The sequence below is a fragment of the Ixodes scapularis genome, unplaced genomic scaffold (assembly GCF_016920785.2).
Source record: "Ixodes scapularis isolate PalLabHiFi unplaced genomic scaffold, ASM1692078v2 ptg000712l_1__unscaffolded, whole genome shotgun sequence".
In the NCBI taxonomy this organism is placed as follows: Eukaryota; Metazoa; Arthropoda; class Arachnida; order Ixodida; family Ixodidae; genus Ixodes; species Ixodes scapularis.
In genome coordinates, this window is record NW_024610026.1 from 1,013,578 (window position 1) to 1,031,811 (window position 18,234).

The following is an 18,234-nucleotide window of genomic DNA, read 5'->3' on the forward strand; positions in this document are numbered from 1 at the left end:
ACACCTTTTCCACACTTCCCCACTAGAAGAAACCGTCAGCAGACACGCATGCGAGGATGTTGATATTTGGCTCTCGGGTACCTGTTGCCTTCACGGCGTCCTTCTTACGTTTTGACCTCCTAAACCTTAAGCTATGCCAACTATTAAAGTTTGTTTTGTCAGCCTAACATCGAAGCTGAAGCGGGCCGTACACCTGTAGTTACGAAGCGTATATTTTCTTCACTTTTTACATCATTGCAATTTCGGTTAATGGGTTGCAGAGAAACGAAACTACCTACAAGTACCTTGGTGTCACACTGTCATCCGACTGTTCTTGGAATGCTCACGTTGATGATGTAATCCTAAAAGCTGGCAGGGCGCTCGATTTTATACAACGGAATTTGAAATCTTCACAACCTGAATTAAAGAAAACCGCGTACTTAACATGTGTTAGGCCGATATTAGAATATGCCTGCACCGTCTGCGACCCTTCGCACATAACATTGATTGATAAATTGGAAAAAATTAAAAATAGAGCTGCTAGGTTTGTACTAGGTCGTTATGGACGGAGAGAGAGCTGCACTAAAATGAAAAGCGAATTGAATTAGGAACTGCTTTCTTCTCAACGAGAAAAGTTGAGACTGAAGTTTTCATTTCTCATATATAATCATAAAACTGGCATTAACAGAGAGGTATATTGAAAACACTCACATTATGTTTCTGGGCGGACAGAACATGCCTTTAAAATCCGAGAGTACCATGCCAGGACGAACATGTATGCAAATTCTTTTTTTGTTAAGACCATTTCAAAGTGGAATAGGCTGTCTGAAGACCAGGTGTGCTCTACAAATGAAGATGTATTGTTTAAAAAACTGTAACCCCCCTGCAATAACGCCTCCAGGCAATGCTGGGTAATCCTTGAATAAAAGTTGAATAAAGAAAGATTCTTCGCTGTGTAGCCGTCTCCATTCAAAAGTCAGTCAATTGTAGATTGTAAAATTATAAAGCGTAAGCTGGAGACACGGACATTAAGTAGACAGAATATCGCTGTCCTCTCTACTTCATGTCCGTGTCTGCTCCTTGAGCTCTATATTTTCGGTATGTTGAACAAACTAGCCCACCTTAATATTTTAGTAAATTACAGATAGGTTGAATTGAAAACTTGATCCAGTTGCTTCAAACACTTGTTTGAGTTGCCTAAGCGTGTAGGTTGGGTGTTCATTTACCATAGCTCTCAGGTCCTGCACACAATCACAGTCGAATGTCTTCTTTAAACCACCTCTGAGTTTCGGTTCATCTCTGTCAGTCTTCGCATTCGACCGAGCAGTCTTTACGTTAATTCCTAGTGTGTCAGCAGGTTCCTTGATGTTACCGCATCGTCGCCGGGAGTCGAGCAGCCGCGCTTGATCTTGATGAGATACCTTTTGGTAGGATGTTTTAGGAAAGTTTGGATCATAACGACGTCGAACTCGACACTTTGCATTAGACAAACTTATTACCACTTGCGTTAAAAAATACGGGTGACTTAGATGCACACCGTCGAGCATCTAAAATCGTTTTTATCTGCCTCGGAGAGTTGAGGATCGGCAGCCGCCTGCAACCAAGTGGTAGATGCCAGGTTATCGTCTGCAACCGCGGCACAGCGCAAGCATACGGCGAAGTGTTCGCTCAAAATTTAAAGTAGCAGTAGCCTTAGATAAAACAGCGGCCCGGCCTAAACACACCGCGGAGTTTTCGAAGACGGTCTCCGTAAAATAGCAGACGACGTCGTTGATAAAACCATCCGGCAGCACTTCTTGTGTCGTCTGCAAACACATCACGGTATTCTTGCGCCGTGCAGATTTTGCAGACGATAGCCTGGCATCTCCCGCTTGGTTGCAGACGGCGGCAGATCCTCGAATCTCCGAGGCAGATATAATAGTTAGGAGCGGTTTAACGATTTTCACGCAAGTCACCCACATGGGTGAACACTCTTGGCAATAAGTTGGTCTAATGCAAGAAACCGAGGTCCACATTGGAAGGGTCAAAACCTACCTAAACATGTCTATTGAAAGGTATCCGATCAAGATTGAACGCAGCCGCTTGACAGCTGGCGACGAGGCGGTAGCATGAAGCAACTTGCTGAAACACTAAGAATTAATGTGAAAAGTTATCGGTGAATTGCGAAGGCTGACAAAGAGGAACCGAAACACAGAGGAGGCTCAAAGAAGATATTCGACTCCGATGTTCTGCAAGATATGACAGCTATGGTGTCATATATCTTGCATGTTGTGCAAGATATGGCAGTTACACACTGAAGCAACTCAAACAAAAGCTCGAAGCAACTGGATCAGGAACCCAAATCAGCCTATCTACAATTGGCAAACTTTTGGACGGACACAGTTATACAAGAAAGCAACTTTCTCTGAAGCCCGTTGGCGGAAATTGCTGTGATGTAAAAAATCCACAAAAATAATACGCTTCGTGGCTACAGGGCTACGGCCCGCTTCGACCTCGATATTACGCCGACGAGGCAACCTTTATGATGTGGTGTAGTCGAAGGCTTGGGTGGTCAAAAAATTGAAATTACTCCTGTGCAAAATAAAGAAGGATGAAGTGGAAACGACTGCGATATAGGGAAGACGACGACCAGGCAGGTCTTTTTTTTTGTATAGCTTGAATTATCAGAACGACCAATTAAACGGTACGACATTTACTGCTTGGCTAATTTAATTCTATACCGAGAAAGATCTTCGGCATTTTTGTGCCGAAACCCGTTAGTCTGCCTCAAGACATCATCTCCAAACCCAGACGAAGCTGCAAATTTACCAGGTACTGGTGACTTTCGTTGTTAACCCTAACAGTGGAACTTGGAGACTTTAACGATGGAGGCAAACCATCGGGATTGTAACGCGAAGGTCTTTTAAGAGAGATTCCTGCCAACCAAGCGAAAGCCAATCGACCCTAACAAATCGCAATGGACATACTGAAGGCGAAGCGTAGCACCCGACGAGCCCAAAACACCGGGATGATAAACGACGCCACCACACAGGTGAACAGCCCTGATATAGACCTGAACAGGCTCATCGAAATCAAAGAATGCCTGACTACGAGCAACGCGGAGCTTAACAGAACGATCGAGGAGTTAGAGCTGCTGCTATCAGCACAGGAGTTCGAGAACGAGTACGCCGCTGCTGCCGAATACCAAGGCCGTGCCATGATGTTTATTGCCTAGCTCTGCTTCAACATTGCGGAATTGGACACCAGTAGACGCCCCATGGTTCCGACAACAGCAGCGACAACGCCCAATGCGCATGACACAGCCTTCAGGATGAGTGTATCCAGACTACCAAAACTGGACATCACTACCTTCAGTGGGGACGTCACCCAGTGGCGGACGTTTTGGGAACAGTACGTCGTCAACGACGGATAAATTTCATTATTTACGCCGCTGCCTGACTGGAGACGCAGCAGCTGGAATAGCAGGACTACCAACAACAGAAGTGCGCTATGTTGACGCCATTCAACTACTAAAGCAACGTTTCGGTGAACAGAGGAGGATAGAGCAAGAAAATCTGGTGGCCCTTCGAAATCTTTCCCGTGTTCGATCCTCTACAGACACCATGGGTCTGAGGAACTTGTACTACACCACGCAGCTGAACATTCGAGCTCTGAACTCACTAAACGTGACGAACGGAAGCTCCGCGGCCATGCTTTGTGATATTCTCAGTACATTGGTGCCTCACGACATTGTGGTGCAATACCACAGACAAGTTTCATACAAGGCTACAAACAACGCAGCAGCAGAGGGCAACGCAACTTCATCGCCTGATCTGCATCTACGTCAGAACTCGAGGAGACGCTACAATTTCTTCGAATTGAAGGGCAAAACAGGGAAAGGAGCAACTACAGCGGAGCCCGTACGAACGAGCGAAAGCAAGAATCTCCTGCATCTGCTTCGGCGCTTCACAGCTCACATGGTTCTCAGCAAACAACAGGCGAGGGCTACTTCTGAGATTTAAAAAGGCACACCACACATTATCGAGACTCTGACACGACTCGTGTGGAGAAGAAGTTGCTGCGAAAGGACATGTGATGTTTCCGCTGCACCATCAATGGGTATCGCGCAAGAGATGGCAAAAGGCCCCTACGGTGCCCAAATTGTAACAGACGACACGCGATAAGAATGTATGATCCGTCATTCGCCCGGACAAGGAAAGAAAAAACGAAGAAAGACTTAGTCGTTCGCGTGTCTTCTTCTGATCCTAAGCACACGACTTCTACTGAGCTAGGTGAGAGCAATAACATCCAACTACAAACATTTTGTGATCCAAGGAAATCCGTGGATTGGTAGCCCTCAACACTGCGATAGGATGAACTCTCCAAGGAACCTCGATGCAAAAGGGTATACTATTAAAAACGACCCTGATTGTGAGCGTCCTTACCGCACAAACCATGATCGACGAGGAAGCAACCACCCAAACTCTGAAGGCTTTTTGGAAACTTCACAGCATGGAAATCACAGACGTGGAGACATCTAACACTCAACAGAGTGTAGCAGCACGCTTTCACAAGAGCATTGTCAAGGTTGGTGAAAAGTACCAAGTAGCATTGCCCTGGAAAGAAGACTGTGTGGAGGTGTTCAAGGATAATTGTCAAATAGCTCCGACTCGCCTACATCGCCTGATCAAGCGAATTTCGATCCAGAACGATCTACTTCGGCGTTATGACGAGGCAATCCGCCAGTATATAAAGTTGGGACATGCGGAACCAGTACCGCTCGGTCAGCACGATCAAGCTGAGACACGAACATATTACATGCCACATTGGAAAATCCTCAAAGGAGAGTCTGTTATCATGAAGTTGAGGGTGGTGTTTGACGCTTCATCTCACGAAAAAGGGTGCAAACCGCTTAATCACTTCCTGGAAAAATATTCTAACCTGAATCCAGAAATACTTCAAACCCTTTTTTGCTTTAGAGCGCATGCGATTGTACTAACTCCAGAAATCGAAAAAGAGTTTCTACAAATCGATGTTAAAAAAGAAGATCGCACCGCATTCAGGTTCCCGTGGTTTGAAGACGAGCTCCTTTCCCAGATGAAATTTCCGAACATTCAGGAATGGCGGATGACAAGAGTTCCGTTTGGAGCGACGTCGAGAACGTGTATGTTGTCTGCAACTATACAGCACCATCTGAAGAACGTGACTAGAGATCAAAAAAGCATTACAGAAATATTACAGAGCTCAATCTACGCGGACGATCTTCTTGTGGGTGCAGATGCGCTGGAAGAAGCAACCGAATTGGGTACAAAATATCTAAGATCCTCATGAACGATGCAGGCATGAAGCTAAGGAAATGGTCTTCTAACGATGCTGAACTGCAGCAAATTATGGAGGAAATAGAGACAGGCGTGATAGCAGAGGACACTGACAGAAGATTCTCGAGGATCTTGAAAGTACTGGGGATGACCTGGGACAAGGACAACGATTGCTTCAAATTCTCAGTGGATAACCTTATCTCATTTCTACAAAACAAACGAGACACTAAACGGTATGTGCTACAAGCAGCGTAACGATTCTTCGGTCCAATGGGATTGAATACACCCTTCACAATACGAGCAAAAATTCTATTCCAGAGTTTGTGGAGGCTTAAACTAAAATGAGATGAAATGCTTCCGGAGCGCCAGAGAGGAGACTGGGAAGAATGGTGCGCTGAGCTGTTTCAGCTCTACAGTATTTTCGTTCCAAGGCACCTCAAGAATGGACTGACAGAAGTCATAGAAACACACCTGCACACCTTTGTCGGCGCAAGTGCACAAGCCTATGGAGCATCTGCTTGCATGCGAATCGAAACTCAAAGCAGAGAAGCTTAACGGCTCTAGTGACAGCTAAATCAAGGGTTGTGCCGATCAAAACAATAACGTTACCGCGTCTGGAACTGATGGGAGCTATTGTTGGTACGAGACCCCTAGACTATTTGCGCGAGACGTACCCTGACATTCATTTTCGATATGTCATGTGGACGCATTCCAATGCGGTACTTAGTTGGATTCAGGGCTCAGTAGAAAGATCGAAGCCTTTTGTAAAACATCAAGTACTAGAAATCCAATCACAAAGTGTTTCCGAAAACTTGAGGCACTGCCCTGGAAACAGTAACCCTGCGGACCAGTTCACGGGAGGAGAATCAGCAGCAACGCTGCGGGATAGATCCATGTGGTAGAAAGGACCCAGCAGCTTGTTCAAGATCCAGTTGAATGGCCCAAAAACCTACCTACTTCAGATACTCACTTGGAACTCAAATGCAAATACCGTATTTACTCGCAGAATGAACGCACTTTTTTTTCCGAAAAATTGATGCAAAGTTAGGGGGGGGCGTTCATTACGCGAAGTAAAATTTTTTCGTCCGTATTTACTCGCATAATGAACGGACTTTTATCACGAAAAATCAAAGCAACTTCTTATCTCTTTGCGCGCGGCGCGCGTCCCGCAACCGAACTGGGCTGTGCAAAAAAAGAAAAAAAAAAGCTCCTCTTGTCTTCTTTTTCATAGTTCCTTTGGTGTTTCTTTTTCGCCTGTTTTTCGCAAGCTGTTTCGTTTGCTTAGGCGAGTGCTTTTCCGCTTATCTCCTTGCGCGCGGCGCCCGACTCGCGACCTTTCCCCCCCCCCCCCCCCCCCCTCCGTAACCAAACTGCGCTGTGCAAAAAAAAGAAGAAAAGCTCTTTGTTTTTGTTTTTTTCTTTTAGTTCCGTGGGTTGTTTTTGTTTCCTCTTGCCGCCTTTCCCAAGCTGTTTCGTTTGCTTAGAGGGCTTCTCCGCTTCTCTTTCTTACCTCCTTGCGCGTGGCGCGCGACTCCAAAATCCAGACGGCGCTGTGCAAAAAAAAAAAAAAAAAAAAAAAAAAGTTTTTTTTTTAGTTCCGTGGTTATTTATTTTCTTTTTGCCTCCTTTCGCAAGCTGTTTCGTTTTCTTAGAGGGTTTCTCCGCTCCTCTTACCTCCATGCGCGCGGCACGCGACCGCAAAGTCCAGACTGCGCTGTGCAAAAAAAAAAAAAGCTCTCCATGTTTCTTTTTTCTTGCTTCGGTTGGCTCTTTTTTAATTTTTTTTAACGGCTTTTGCAAGGCGTTTTGTTCGCCCATGCTGCCCATGCATTCGCGACCTCGCTGCACCAGGATAGAAAAGTGCGTTCATTTCGCGCGCGTGGGGGGAGGGGGTCAAAATTTTGACGTCGGAGTTGGGGGTGCGTTTATTACGCGGGTGAAAAAAAAAGTCGAAATTTTGTGAGCCGACTTGGGGGGTGCGTTCATTACGCGAGTGCGTTCATTGTGCGAGTAAATACGGTAGCACTACATCACCAAGTATACCTTCAAACAAGTCCATTAGCGATGGCATTCCTTGATGTGACGAAGTATAGTAGCCTCTCTAGATTGCTTCAAGTTACAGCCCGAGTTATCAGATTTGTCAGCAATTGCAGGAGCGAAAATTTGGAAAGAAAAGGACACTTGAAAGCTGCTGATTATGCCGCGGCGGAATAATATTGAATAAGGCAAGTTCAAAATGAAAACTTCAAAAGGGAAGTCAGCTTACTGACCAGAGACCATCAAGCGGAAAAACACTCACCCCTGGCTGATCTTCATTCCTTTCAGGACGAACATCGTACACTCAGGATAACAAGAAGGCTACATGAGCTGCACGCTCCAAGTGCAGTGAAACATCCTATCATTCTGCCGAATGACAAGCATTGTACAGAACTCATTGTCCTGAATGCTCAGAACCTGTGGCTTCATGAATGTGTGACTAGTACGATGACTGTTTCGAGGCAACGATTCAGGATACTTCGAGCACGACAGTTAACCAAGAAGATATTTGGTACATGTCCTAAGTGTCGTAGGTTCAGTACTAAACCGACTCAGATGCAATTCGCTCCACTTCCAGCCGACATAATTAACGAAACCAAACCTTTCGAGGTAACGGGATTGGATTTCGCAGGACCACTCTATGCGAAAAACCGGAACGGAAAGAAGAACGATGCTAAGAGTTACATAGTCTTGTTCACCTGTGCCATAACGAAAGCGGTTTATCTGGAATTATCAACTAATCTTTCAACTGACGCCTTTATTTTGGCATTTCGGCGCTTCATTTCGCGCAGAGGAGTACCCAGCAGGATATTCTCCGACAATGCTAAAACATTTAAGAAGGCATCAAGTGACTTGAGGAACATCCTGAAAAGCCTGAACCACCCAGGCGTCACTTCCTACCGTGCTCAACACAGAATACGGTGGAAATTAATTGTTGGGAGAGCTCCTTGGTGGGGAGGGTGGTGGGAACAGCTGGTGCGCTCAGTAAAAAAACACTCAGGAAAGTCTTGGGAAAATGCGGCCTTGGCTTTGAAGAGCTGCCAACAGTCCTCTCTGAAGTGGAGGCTATTATTAACTCAAGACTTTTAATATGCGTCAGTTCGGAAGTTGACGAACCAGCACCACTTTGCCCGGCTCACTTTCTGGTTGGACAAAACTTGACTGTTTTACCAGAAATGAACTGCACGGACGAGACTCTGCCGCCCCTCATACAACGTCAAGCGATTCAGAAGCTTCAATACCGACAACAACTACTGGACCAGTTTTGGACGAGATGGAGAAAAGGAAACATCTCGGAACTACAATCTGCTGATCACTACCCCAATATCAAGTCCACAAACCTGTATGCAAGTGACTTGGTACTTCTTGAAGAAAAGAACTGTCCCCGATATTTTTAGAATCTGATAAAATTTACAGACTCCATCAAAGGGAAAGACGGTCACGTTTGAGCCTACATCGTCAGGGACCAACACGGAAATGTTTTTTCAAAGGCCAGTTCGAAAGCTATATCTCCTTGAGATTCATTACGCTTCTCCGTCTCGGGAGCATCTGGAAAATCAAGAAGGGTGAAGTGGAAACGACTCCGATATAGGGAAGACGACAATGAGGCAGGTTTTTTTTATTTTGTTTTGTTTTGTATAGCTCGAATTATGAGAACGACCGATTAAACGGTGTGACATTTACTGCTCAGCCTATTTAATTCTTAACCGAGAAAGATCCTCGACAACTCCGTCTCGAGAACTAAATGTACCACAAGGCCCAATATCAGCATCCTCGGATGCTTGTCTGATGACGGGATTCTCTTGCAGAGAAATGTGAAAAAAAAATGTCTTGGTCGACTTTTCACGAATTCCTGGAGTAAGTTTCGAGGTCTGTCGTGGCAACAGCTCCAGGCCAGGATGCAGTCATAATATTTGGCAACGCTCCCGCACATCGACGAGCCGCATACGCCGCCTTGTCCTTGGGGCAGTTTTTAAAGTACCTACCGCCATACAGTCCGCTCTTGAACCCGACTAAAGAGATGTTTTCCAAGTTTAAGTCCGGCGTGAAAGCTTACACCAGTGAGCATAGCCCAGCCGCACTCGCGCGGCTTGGCACTACACCTCAAAAGAAAACCCGATGGCAGGTGCTCTAAACGGCGACGTAAAAAAGCAAGGCAGAAAAGTCATCGTGTTATTTGCCTGGCCTGTGACCGTAATCTTGTTTCTGTTCTTCAAACTAAAGACAGGTAACTCACATATTTGGGAGTGGAATACTCGCTGTCGAAAATCAGCGTCTTGATTTGCAATGGAAATGTTTATGCTATTAATTGCATACGTCTAATTTAAATGCAAATTATTTAAACACGCTGCTACTGTCAAGCCTTTCCAAAATTTTCGTTACTTTTCTAAAACCGACAAAAAACTCTCCATCATTCAGTCACGAGCTTAAGTATTGTGGTCTAAAAATACCTCAAAATTCACGTAAGAACGAGTTACTCAATACGCATAAAGACTGAAAAACCATTCATGACTTGCAAGGAACTTAAACCTCAAAAACGGAAGTCACATATGAGTTTAGTCATAGTTAATTCAGTGATATGAACGGATTAACTTGAGTGACTCGTCAATTCAAATGAATGGCGTTGAAATTAAGTTTACTGACACTTGGATTAAATTGGTGTTCAGATGGATTAATGTAGCCTGCCTTCAGCAAACTACATTTATTGCGGCGTCTTGCATGCGCCTGAGGGTTAGTGAGATTGGTACATTCCTAAATATCTTGTTTGTTCGGGCAATATTCAAATAAAGTCAAGTAGTGCGACACGTCAAAGTAAGACGGTTTAGTAAATAACGGAGCATCGGTGAAGATTAGGCGTTCTTCATTTTTGCTTGTTTCAGGACTCTAGATCAAGCCTGCTTTGATGTGACGTCACAGACGCGCTACAGAATAAACATGAAGGAACTTCCGGGGACGAAAATGACGAAGAACCAACTGTGTCGAGAAGCCTTCCCAGACTTTGGTCCTATGATTTCCCGTGGCGTAAGTTTCCTATCTTTAGACCACGCATTATAAAACTAAACCACGCAGAAACCTGCTTCTATGCTTTGGCAGCATAGAAATAATCGAACGTGTCCTGGAATGCAGGAAGACCGGCGGCGGCTTACACAAACTGTACGAGTAATCTTGTAAAACTATCTGTCTTACAAAAACGAACTCAATATCTTCTGTAAAAAATATTCGGGGAAACTACATAGTGCTTACGAACTAAGGATTAATGGTACAATTCATCTCAAAAGTGGGTGTCTGGGATGATACATTGATGATAAATACACGGATCTCGCTAAACTTTCAGCGCACGTGTAACGCCGGAATAGTTCTAGCAAAGGGCAAGCGAGAATGCAGGAGACGGCTCGTGCCGCCTCGTGCTCTACACACGTATGGCTCCAACGGTATTCCCAAACATGCAGACGCATCGCTCCAGTTCCCGACCTCAAGTGCAAAGAAATCATAAATGAAAATTGCACGGCCCTGGTTCTTCACTGTCACCTAGAAGACAATGCCTGCTCTGAATCTCAACGAGAGTAGCCGAAAAGCGGTGGACGCGGTCGTTTCGCTACGCCCGGTACCATCGTCGCACTCGTGAGACGCTGCTAGTCCGAGACCCGCACGGCACTGTGTGAACACAATAGCAATGAAAGTTTGGGGAAGGGGTGGCGCTGTCTTCATTTTTTCGGTGGTGTCGGGTTTCGCCAGGACTATAGACAACATCCGAGGTAGAGTACAGAGCAGATTTTGAACGTTTCAGCGAGCGGTCATATTGTGTCGACTGGGGCGACGCCCGCGGGCACTTCTTGGGGACTGCGGTTTTGCGGGGGGACTGCAATGCCGTCCAGATGAATAGTTCTTGTGCGTCCGGAGTTAAAACTTACACACGACAAAAGAATAAATGAGCACGCGCAAGCAAATAGTGTAGGCAGAGCATAATGCGGCATACCACCGCGATCTCCGCAGTACCCTGCACCATACGTACCGTCCGGTGTCGAAAGTAGAGCGCCGCTCGCCTCTGCTTGCGAGGCTAAAACATTCTGGCCTATAGGGCATAAAAGCTGAAAGAGAGAAGTGAGAAGTGAAGGGACGTCAGAGCACCAAGCTCTGGTTCAAATGGTCAGTGGGAAAATACAACTCTCTCTGCCTTGGTTTTTTTTTCATTGGCGAAACGCGTTCGAACGCCGGATGCCGCCGTTCGGTGTTTGCTTTAGAGCAGCGAGTAGCGACTGAGTTCACTTACGGATAATTCCAACTAGAGCTTGGTACTTCGACATTCCGTCGCGCTCTAGTCTTTTACGCTCTTTCAGTTTCTATGTGTATATTTACACAGCGTCTCAAAAAACATTACAGGCTTCTTTTTTTTTTCATCGCAAGGATAAATTACGTAACGCAGAACACTCATTCTCCGCCGAAAGGTAGCGCTAAACGTCCGAACCAGTTGCCAAATTTACAGCGCGAACCGATGTGGTATCGTCCTAAGTGATTTTCCGAAACTTTTAATAAAACAATGGGGCTCATTTTCGCCTGTTTTTCGTCTGTGGCACCACAGAGCTCTATGCATTCGTCAGTTCCATCAACCGCCATTTTCCTAATGTCATTTTTTAGTAATCACTTGTAACTTTTGAATAAAATAGCGGTTCGTGTTGAAACTTTGGCATCTGGTTCGGATCTCTAGCGCTACTTTTGGACGAAAAACGAGTGTTCCGTGTGCATAGTTTATATTTGCAATATAATTACATATAAACATGTCCATTTTTTAGGACACCCTTTATCTCGTGTTTTTAGAGGTACGAGAATTGTTAAATTGAAGAGATGGTACGTATTCCTACTATGGAGTAACTGGACATGGGCTAAGCGGACGTTGTTTCTTTCGTCCACCGTATCGTTTGGTACACATTTATATTCACGCTGTTTTAATATCATTTAATATCATCATTCTGTTCTATTGATAGATTGTTCAATAATCTTTACACAGCCAAGCGAGACCTGCGAAATGTCATATCGCTACTAACGAGCGCACAAATACCAACGTAAAAGCTAGTGCTTAAATGCAGACTTATAGAGGGATTTACCTCTGTTTACTCATTTTCGTGACCGAGTATCACCTTGATGTTAACAACCGAAGTTCCCGAATTACTTTTTTTTTTTGTAATGTCGAACAGGTGAGCAGGGGATTTCATTTTAGCTTAGTCAAAAGGGAAGGCGATCGAGGGTCATGCATATCTTGAAGAAGATAAAACCTTCTCATGTTAACAGCACAAGATCAATCACACACCAATACACAAAAGGACAAACACACGCGCTGACTTACAACTCGTTTTGCATTCTGTTACTTTTTAATGCGAAAGTATTAACTGGCTCATGGAGCGATCTGACGTCATCAGTTGGAAACGCGAAAAGAGCAGATTGTTTCCGCGTGCCTTCGGTTCCATTAGCTGGCGCGCGTCGACGGGGCTCCCATTGGCCGCTGCGCCATGGCCTTCGAGATCCCGAGGCGCGCGCGCGCTAGTACGCAGCAGACGACAAAGGGAGCGCACAAGCAGACGACAAGGGGAGCGGACGAGCAGACGACAAAAGGAGCGGACGAGCAGACGACAAAGGGAGCGGACGAGCGGCTTGCATGCTTTCGCATTCACGACTCATAAGAAATGCTTAGGTGTATATCAAGCTTTCTTGTTCTCGTCATTGGGCTGACTATCCCAATCTCTAAGACCAGCACAGATGCACGAATACAGGAACCACTTCTAAATATGCTTCTGAATCCCCACCGCAATTTTCAGGATAAAAATGTCAGATGGGTTGAGGCAGTGTTTAAGACGGACTGCTAACACACTTGTCAACCAGAAGCGCTATTTTTTTTTTTTTAGTTTCAGTTATATCTCTTGTCAGCGGGTACCGACTTCTTTCTGTTACAAACCTTTTTCGAAATTCGGAACATATCCACAATCCCTACACTGCATGCCCAGGTGTCCTGAAATGACTTTGTGGGTGCTATAGAAGTGTTCTCTTAAGTGATCATTTAAAAACCTGCTGGTTTGTCCTATATATTCTCTACCATATGAGAGTGGAATATAATAAACTAACTACCCCCTCGATGCAAGTAACAAACCTCTTTCGGTGCTTTTTTGCACAACCAGCTTGACGCTGTGTTGACACATTGACTTTGCTGCATAAGCTCAGAAGCATACTCGGTGCAGAAAAGGCTGCGTTGATGTTAACAAGGTTCCCTATCCTCTTAAGTCCGTGTGACACATTATGTTTGTATAGAACAACAGCCGTCTTTTTTATCTCTTACTTAGCTCATTACTTGATTACCTCATCTGATTTTCTTTAAAACATCTTCTGCTGCAGCCGTCAGTAAGAAACGAGAGTACCCAGCTCACTTTAACCAGCTAATCTGTACATTGAAGATAAAAACACCCATTATTGTGCAGTTTTGTACACTCCAAAAAACCTGGAAAGTCTAATTTCTCGCAAAGCACTCTGGAAACGCACTCGCTGCAGTGCACCTCAGGGAATGACAAGGCTGGACAATGCCCACACCTAACAAACAGCGTCCTTGGTGATGCCGAGCACCATGCTTCATCAAGTAAAGTGTTCCAGCCTAATCTTTTTTTTTCTCGTTCTAAACATTTCATTAATCTTCCCATTTGCCCATCCCCCTCTGTAGACTGCAGTCATTGTGCCATCCCAAGTTACGGGCGGGAAAGTAGCCTCTTCTGATTTCTTGGAGGGAAGATCAAGGTGCCGCACCATACTAATGAGATTCTGCCACTCTTACGTGCATCTTCGTTACATCATTTTTGCACGACACATGTTACGACTGTATTGCTTATATCACATGAAGGAAAATTATGAGGTCGCCTTTACTTATTTTGTGGCATTGTCTTTAAAAAACAAAGTACGGATGAATATAGAAGCGCTCAGGTGTATACAATACCCCTGTCAGACAGGCTAACGTAGTGCACATCAACCAAGTACATTTCCTCTATAATGTCATTTGTATAGTGTGCCACACGGCTTCTTCCTAAGGGTCACACTCGGCTTTAAGTGTGCTTTACAAACTCCCTTTACTCGATCGAATGCGCTGCGGTGTTTCAAGAGTAATAGACAACAACAAAAAAATAAAAAAAGTGTCGCGTTATTTTATTTCAAATTTAATTTAAAAAAGTGAAAATAAGAAAGGAGATGAGTATTGTTTAAAAAAATAGCAAAGCATAGTTAGCATTCCCGTTTAGGCTTGATCATGACCAAGATTAGCGCCACGGTGAATCAATAAAAGACGACGGTGACGTAAGTGATTTCAATGCAATCTTAGCAGAGAAAGATAAAGCCTACTCCAGTTTCGACGTGTACCTGCGTGAAATAATACGATCCGTATGGTCTAAGAAGGCAGTGTTATGAATTTTTCGCAGACCTCCGTAGGACAAAGCGCAAAGTCAAGGCTGGATCTGCGTCTTCTTGTGAAGGTCCGTTAGAAGCAACCAAACAGTGTAAAGATCATTCATTACTGTAGCCTTATATAATATATTCTAAGGCGTCCTGATTAAAATATTGTTGTGCAAGACGAAGACTCAGACCGTAAAGAGTGTTGTGCAAGACGAAGACTTGCAAATACAGCAAGGAAAAAGAAGATTAGACAGCGTGCCTGTGGGTGAATGGACGCCTTTAAAGGCTGACTGTGAACCTGACGAGACAAAGCCTTCGACTTGCCTTCTGCCATAACAATATATATAACATTTCAGAGACATTTATATATTGACCATAATATTTGCAATGTCTAATAGTACTCCACACACCGTTATTTCCGTGTTTTCCGAGTGACAACTAGTTTTTTACTGCGGCACCGAAACACTTGAAGTGACATTCAGGGAGCTGAAGGACACGGGTTTAAACTGCAGTAAATTAGCTTGGCTGAAAGGGGCATTAGTGCATAAATGTATAGGAATGAAGATCGATTCTTCAGAGTAGTACACTTTTGCCTTCTCGACAACCTTCGGTACATATTGTTCCTTGAAAAAGGGGGCCGTATCGTGGTGCTATTACGCGAGACTACACTCCACCATCTTAACTTGTCTACTACTCCATATCACTCACCGTATAAGAGCACACAATAATGAGAATCTCAAAGGCACCATTTCAAGTGGCTAAAAACACGCGCACCGCTTAATTTAAAGTAAGTCTGAGAAAGCCTCAGCAGATTTGTACCGCGTCCCGTGTACAAATCTGTACAGCAAGGCACAACTAAACCAGGTCACCGACCGCTACATCACTTTAAAAGGGCCAGAAATTTCTTTCTGCTTTTGTAGCAAAGAAAGGTTAACATCAATGTAGTGCGACACCACTTTTCTTTTATGTCGCGAGAGGTACCAGACGAGAACAACAGTACAAGCATTCGTAACGCTGTCACAAAATTAGACGTCAATTTATCTTGTCCACAGAAGCCCAAGAGTCTCCGTAAGTGCCAGACAGTGTGCTGTTCTACACGTTTCCACAAGTGCAGGCGAGTTTCGCTTGTGGATGGAATGGAATGCAAACGCGGACATGTAAGTTTCACATTTTGCAACTTATATTAGGAACTATTACCGACTCCAACGAAATCCCCGCCAAGTCTCGAAAACACCTAGAAGCTCCGAAAGGAGTTTTTTTCGCCAAGGCTGTCTGCGTCACGAATTAGATTTCGCTGCCCATGCGGAGACAACTTCATCTGCTTCTTTCGCAGGGGTTGTGGCGAAGTCAGAACGCCGAGCTCCAATCGCCTCGGATTCGAGGAGATTGGATAGACCTCAGGACAGCAAGATTTGTGGTCTATCCCAATTACCGCAATCCTTGCTACAGAAGCAGACGAACTTGGGCTCCGCATAGTCACTGAGAGCTTATCACACGCGGGGTGTTGTGAATCCTGGGCATCCTTTCATGGCTTTTCAGCCAATTAGATGGTGGAATCAGCCATTAAAACGCAGGAGAACCAATCGCAAAGCAAGAGGTGTGAGCTTAAAAGACCACGCCCTTCTTTTCTTGAGCTGTCAGCGGCTGTTGCCTACATAACTTCAGGTGGTCGGTGCCTAGAGTGCGTCTCCGACTAGTGTGCTTAGCGCCCCATGCTGCAGATACATCAAAAGTAGCCTCGAAGTGGCAACAAATGACGTCACAGATGACGGGGTGTAGCGCTGTTGGGTGTCGGGATCCTGGCGGTTGGTCGTAGAAATGCTGGCGAAACGCACGAGCGAACGCCTGTGTCGCTGTCGTCGCGGCGTCCCAACTTCTGACTGCCGAAGCTTCCGTGTGACACGGAAGCTTCCGTGTGACACGTCTGTGACGTCATCGGGCGAACATTAAGGGCCCACTTTATAAACGCGGAAAACCCACTACTGGGTGACGCGTTCCAGGCACTATAGAGCAACTAAATAAAAGGCGATAAAGGGCATCGATGCAGCTTAACTGTGTGCAGTCTCCTACTTGCGAGCGATAACAAAGAACACCAGCTAACAAAATATGTTCCCGTCCGGAACTCGTAGCAAAAAGCTCCGAACGGACTATATTTATAAGATAATAGTCACCACAAAGTTTAAATCCGCAAGAAAGAAACCTGAAGAAAGATATAAAAAATCTGTCTCCTTGATTATTGGTGACAAAGATATCAGAAACCTGCTTATTTCAAACCGTCAAATTGAACGTCGTCACATACATCCCCAATTATTATCAGAACGGCTTGTCGATGAGCGTGTATGGTCATCCTCTTCCATGTCAGAAACTGATTTATATATGTGAATAGGTAATGCTTACGAATGATCAAATTCTCCCTAAAGATTGGTCTTGCTTACGAATCAGGCAAAAGGGCACCATTCCATGAAGAATATTGAACATTTCCTCTACCTTCTGCATCCCGTCGTATAATGTTTATAAGTTCACCAGCGGCACGTGAAGCCGCCATTGTATTTCGTAGAGCTTCACAGTCAAAAATCTGTGATGCTATTTAGCCATCATTCAATTTGGGGTAACTTTTGGCGTAGATTAAAGATGCCGCTAATTCGCTAGTTGTTTCAGAAGATAAGAAAGCGTCATTTTTGGCTTAACTTATGTCACCTGATGAATGTCGGCAGCAAATAATGAATCATATTCCATGCTGCGATGCCGCCTTAGTGACGTCATACATGAGCTTGTATATATACGGGACCACGTGATGACCGTGCTGCGACGAGCAACCTGGCGACCGCGAAGCAAATCCAAATCAATTCTCTCGAGTGCCGATTGAAAATATCCTTATTTTTATGTTGCAGCATTGCGTGAAGAACAGATGCGTCAAGAAGTAGATGAACCAAGCATCAAGACCAGCGCTACCTTCACGTCTTTCAAAAGGGCCGCATACAGCAAACATTACACGGAGGGTGTCCACTACAATACGGCGATGGCATTGCAGGCATGGCCACAACATACTTATAGTGGAAGACAATAGGTGGCGCGAAGATTGATTGGCCTCATTGAATCTCAGACAAGTGTCTCTTCCCACAAGACACACATGGAAATAAATTCGGGTGCTTTAGCCATGTCTACGGAAACTACCGAAATAAAGTAATAGCAGACTTCTCACAAAAATGGTATAACTAGTTCACTGCAAATTACGAAATGCAAGAGAAGCTACGTCACAAATCAAAACTTCCGGCATTACAGCGCCGCATAAAAAAAAATTTTAAGCTAATGTTAAATAAATGCGTTACCCTCTCATGTGGCTTAAATAGGACCCGTTGCAAAATTAATCTCCTATCAAACTATCCGTGGTTTTCCGTTCAAGCGAAAAGTTTTGAACCGAAATACTTTCATTGCATCTATTACACGCCACAGTCTAAAACAAACTGAAAAAACGGTGCTGCGGCTGTGAGAGCATATGCCG

General features: G+C 44.7%; 1 protein-coding gene across 1 annotated transcript in view; it reads left to right on the top strand.

Annotated features, from left to right (window-relative positions):
- The window catches only part of LOC115310340 (zinc metalloproteinase/disintegrin-like), a 94,786-nt gene extending 77,130 nt beyond the window's left edge, over positions 1-17,656 (top strand). Inside the window, exons 13-14 of the mRNA XM_040210336.1 lie at positions 10,193-10,334; positions 17,624-17,656. Coding sequence (XP_040066270.1) covers positions 10,193-10,334; positions 17,624-17,656 — 175 coding nt within the window. The remainder of the gene's footprint in view (positions 1-10,192; positions 10,335-17,623) is intronic.
- The last annotated feature ends 578 nt before the right edge of the window (positions 17,657-18,234 follow it).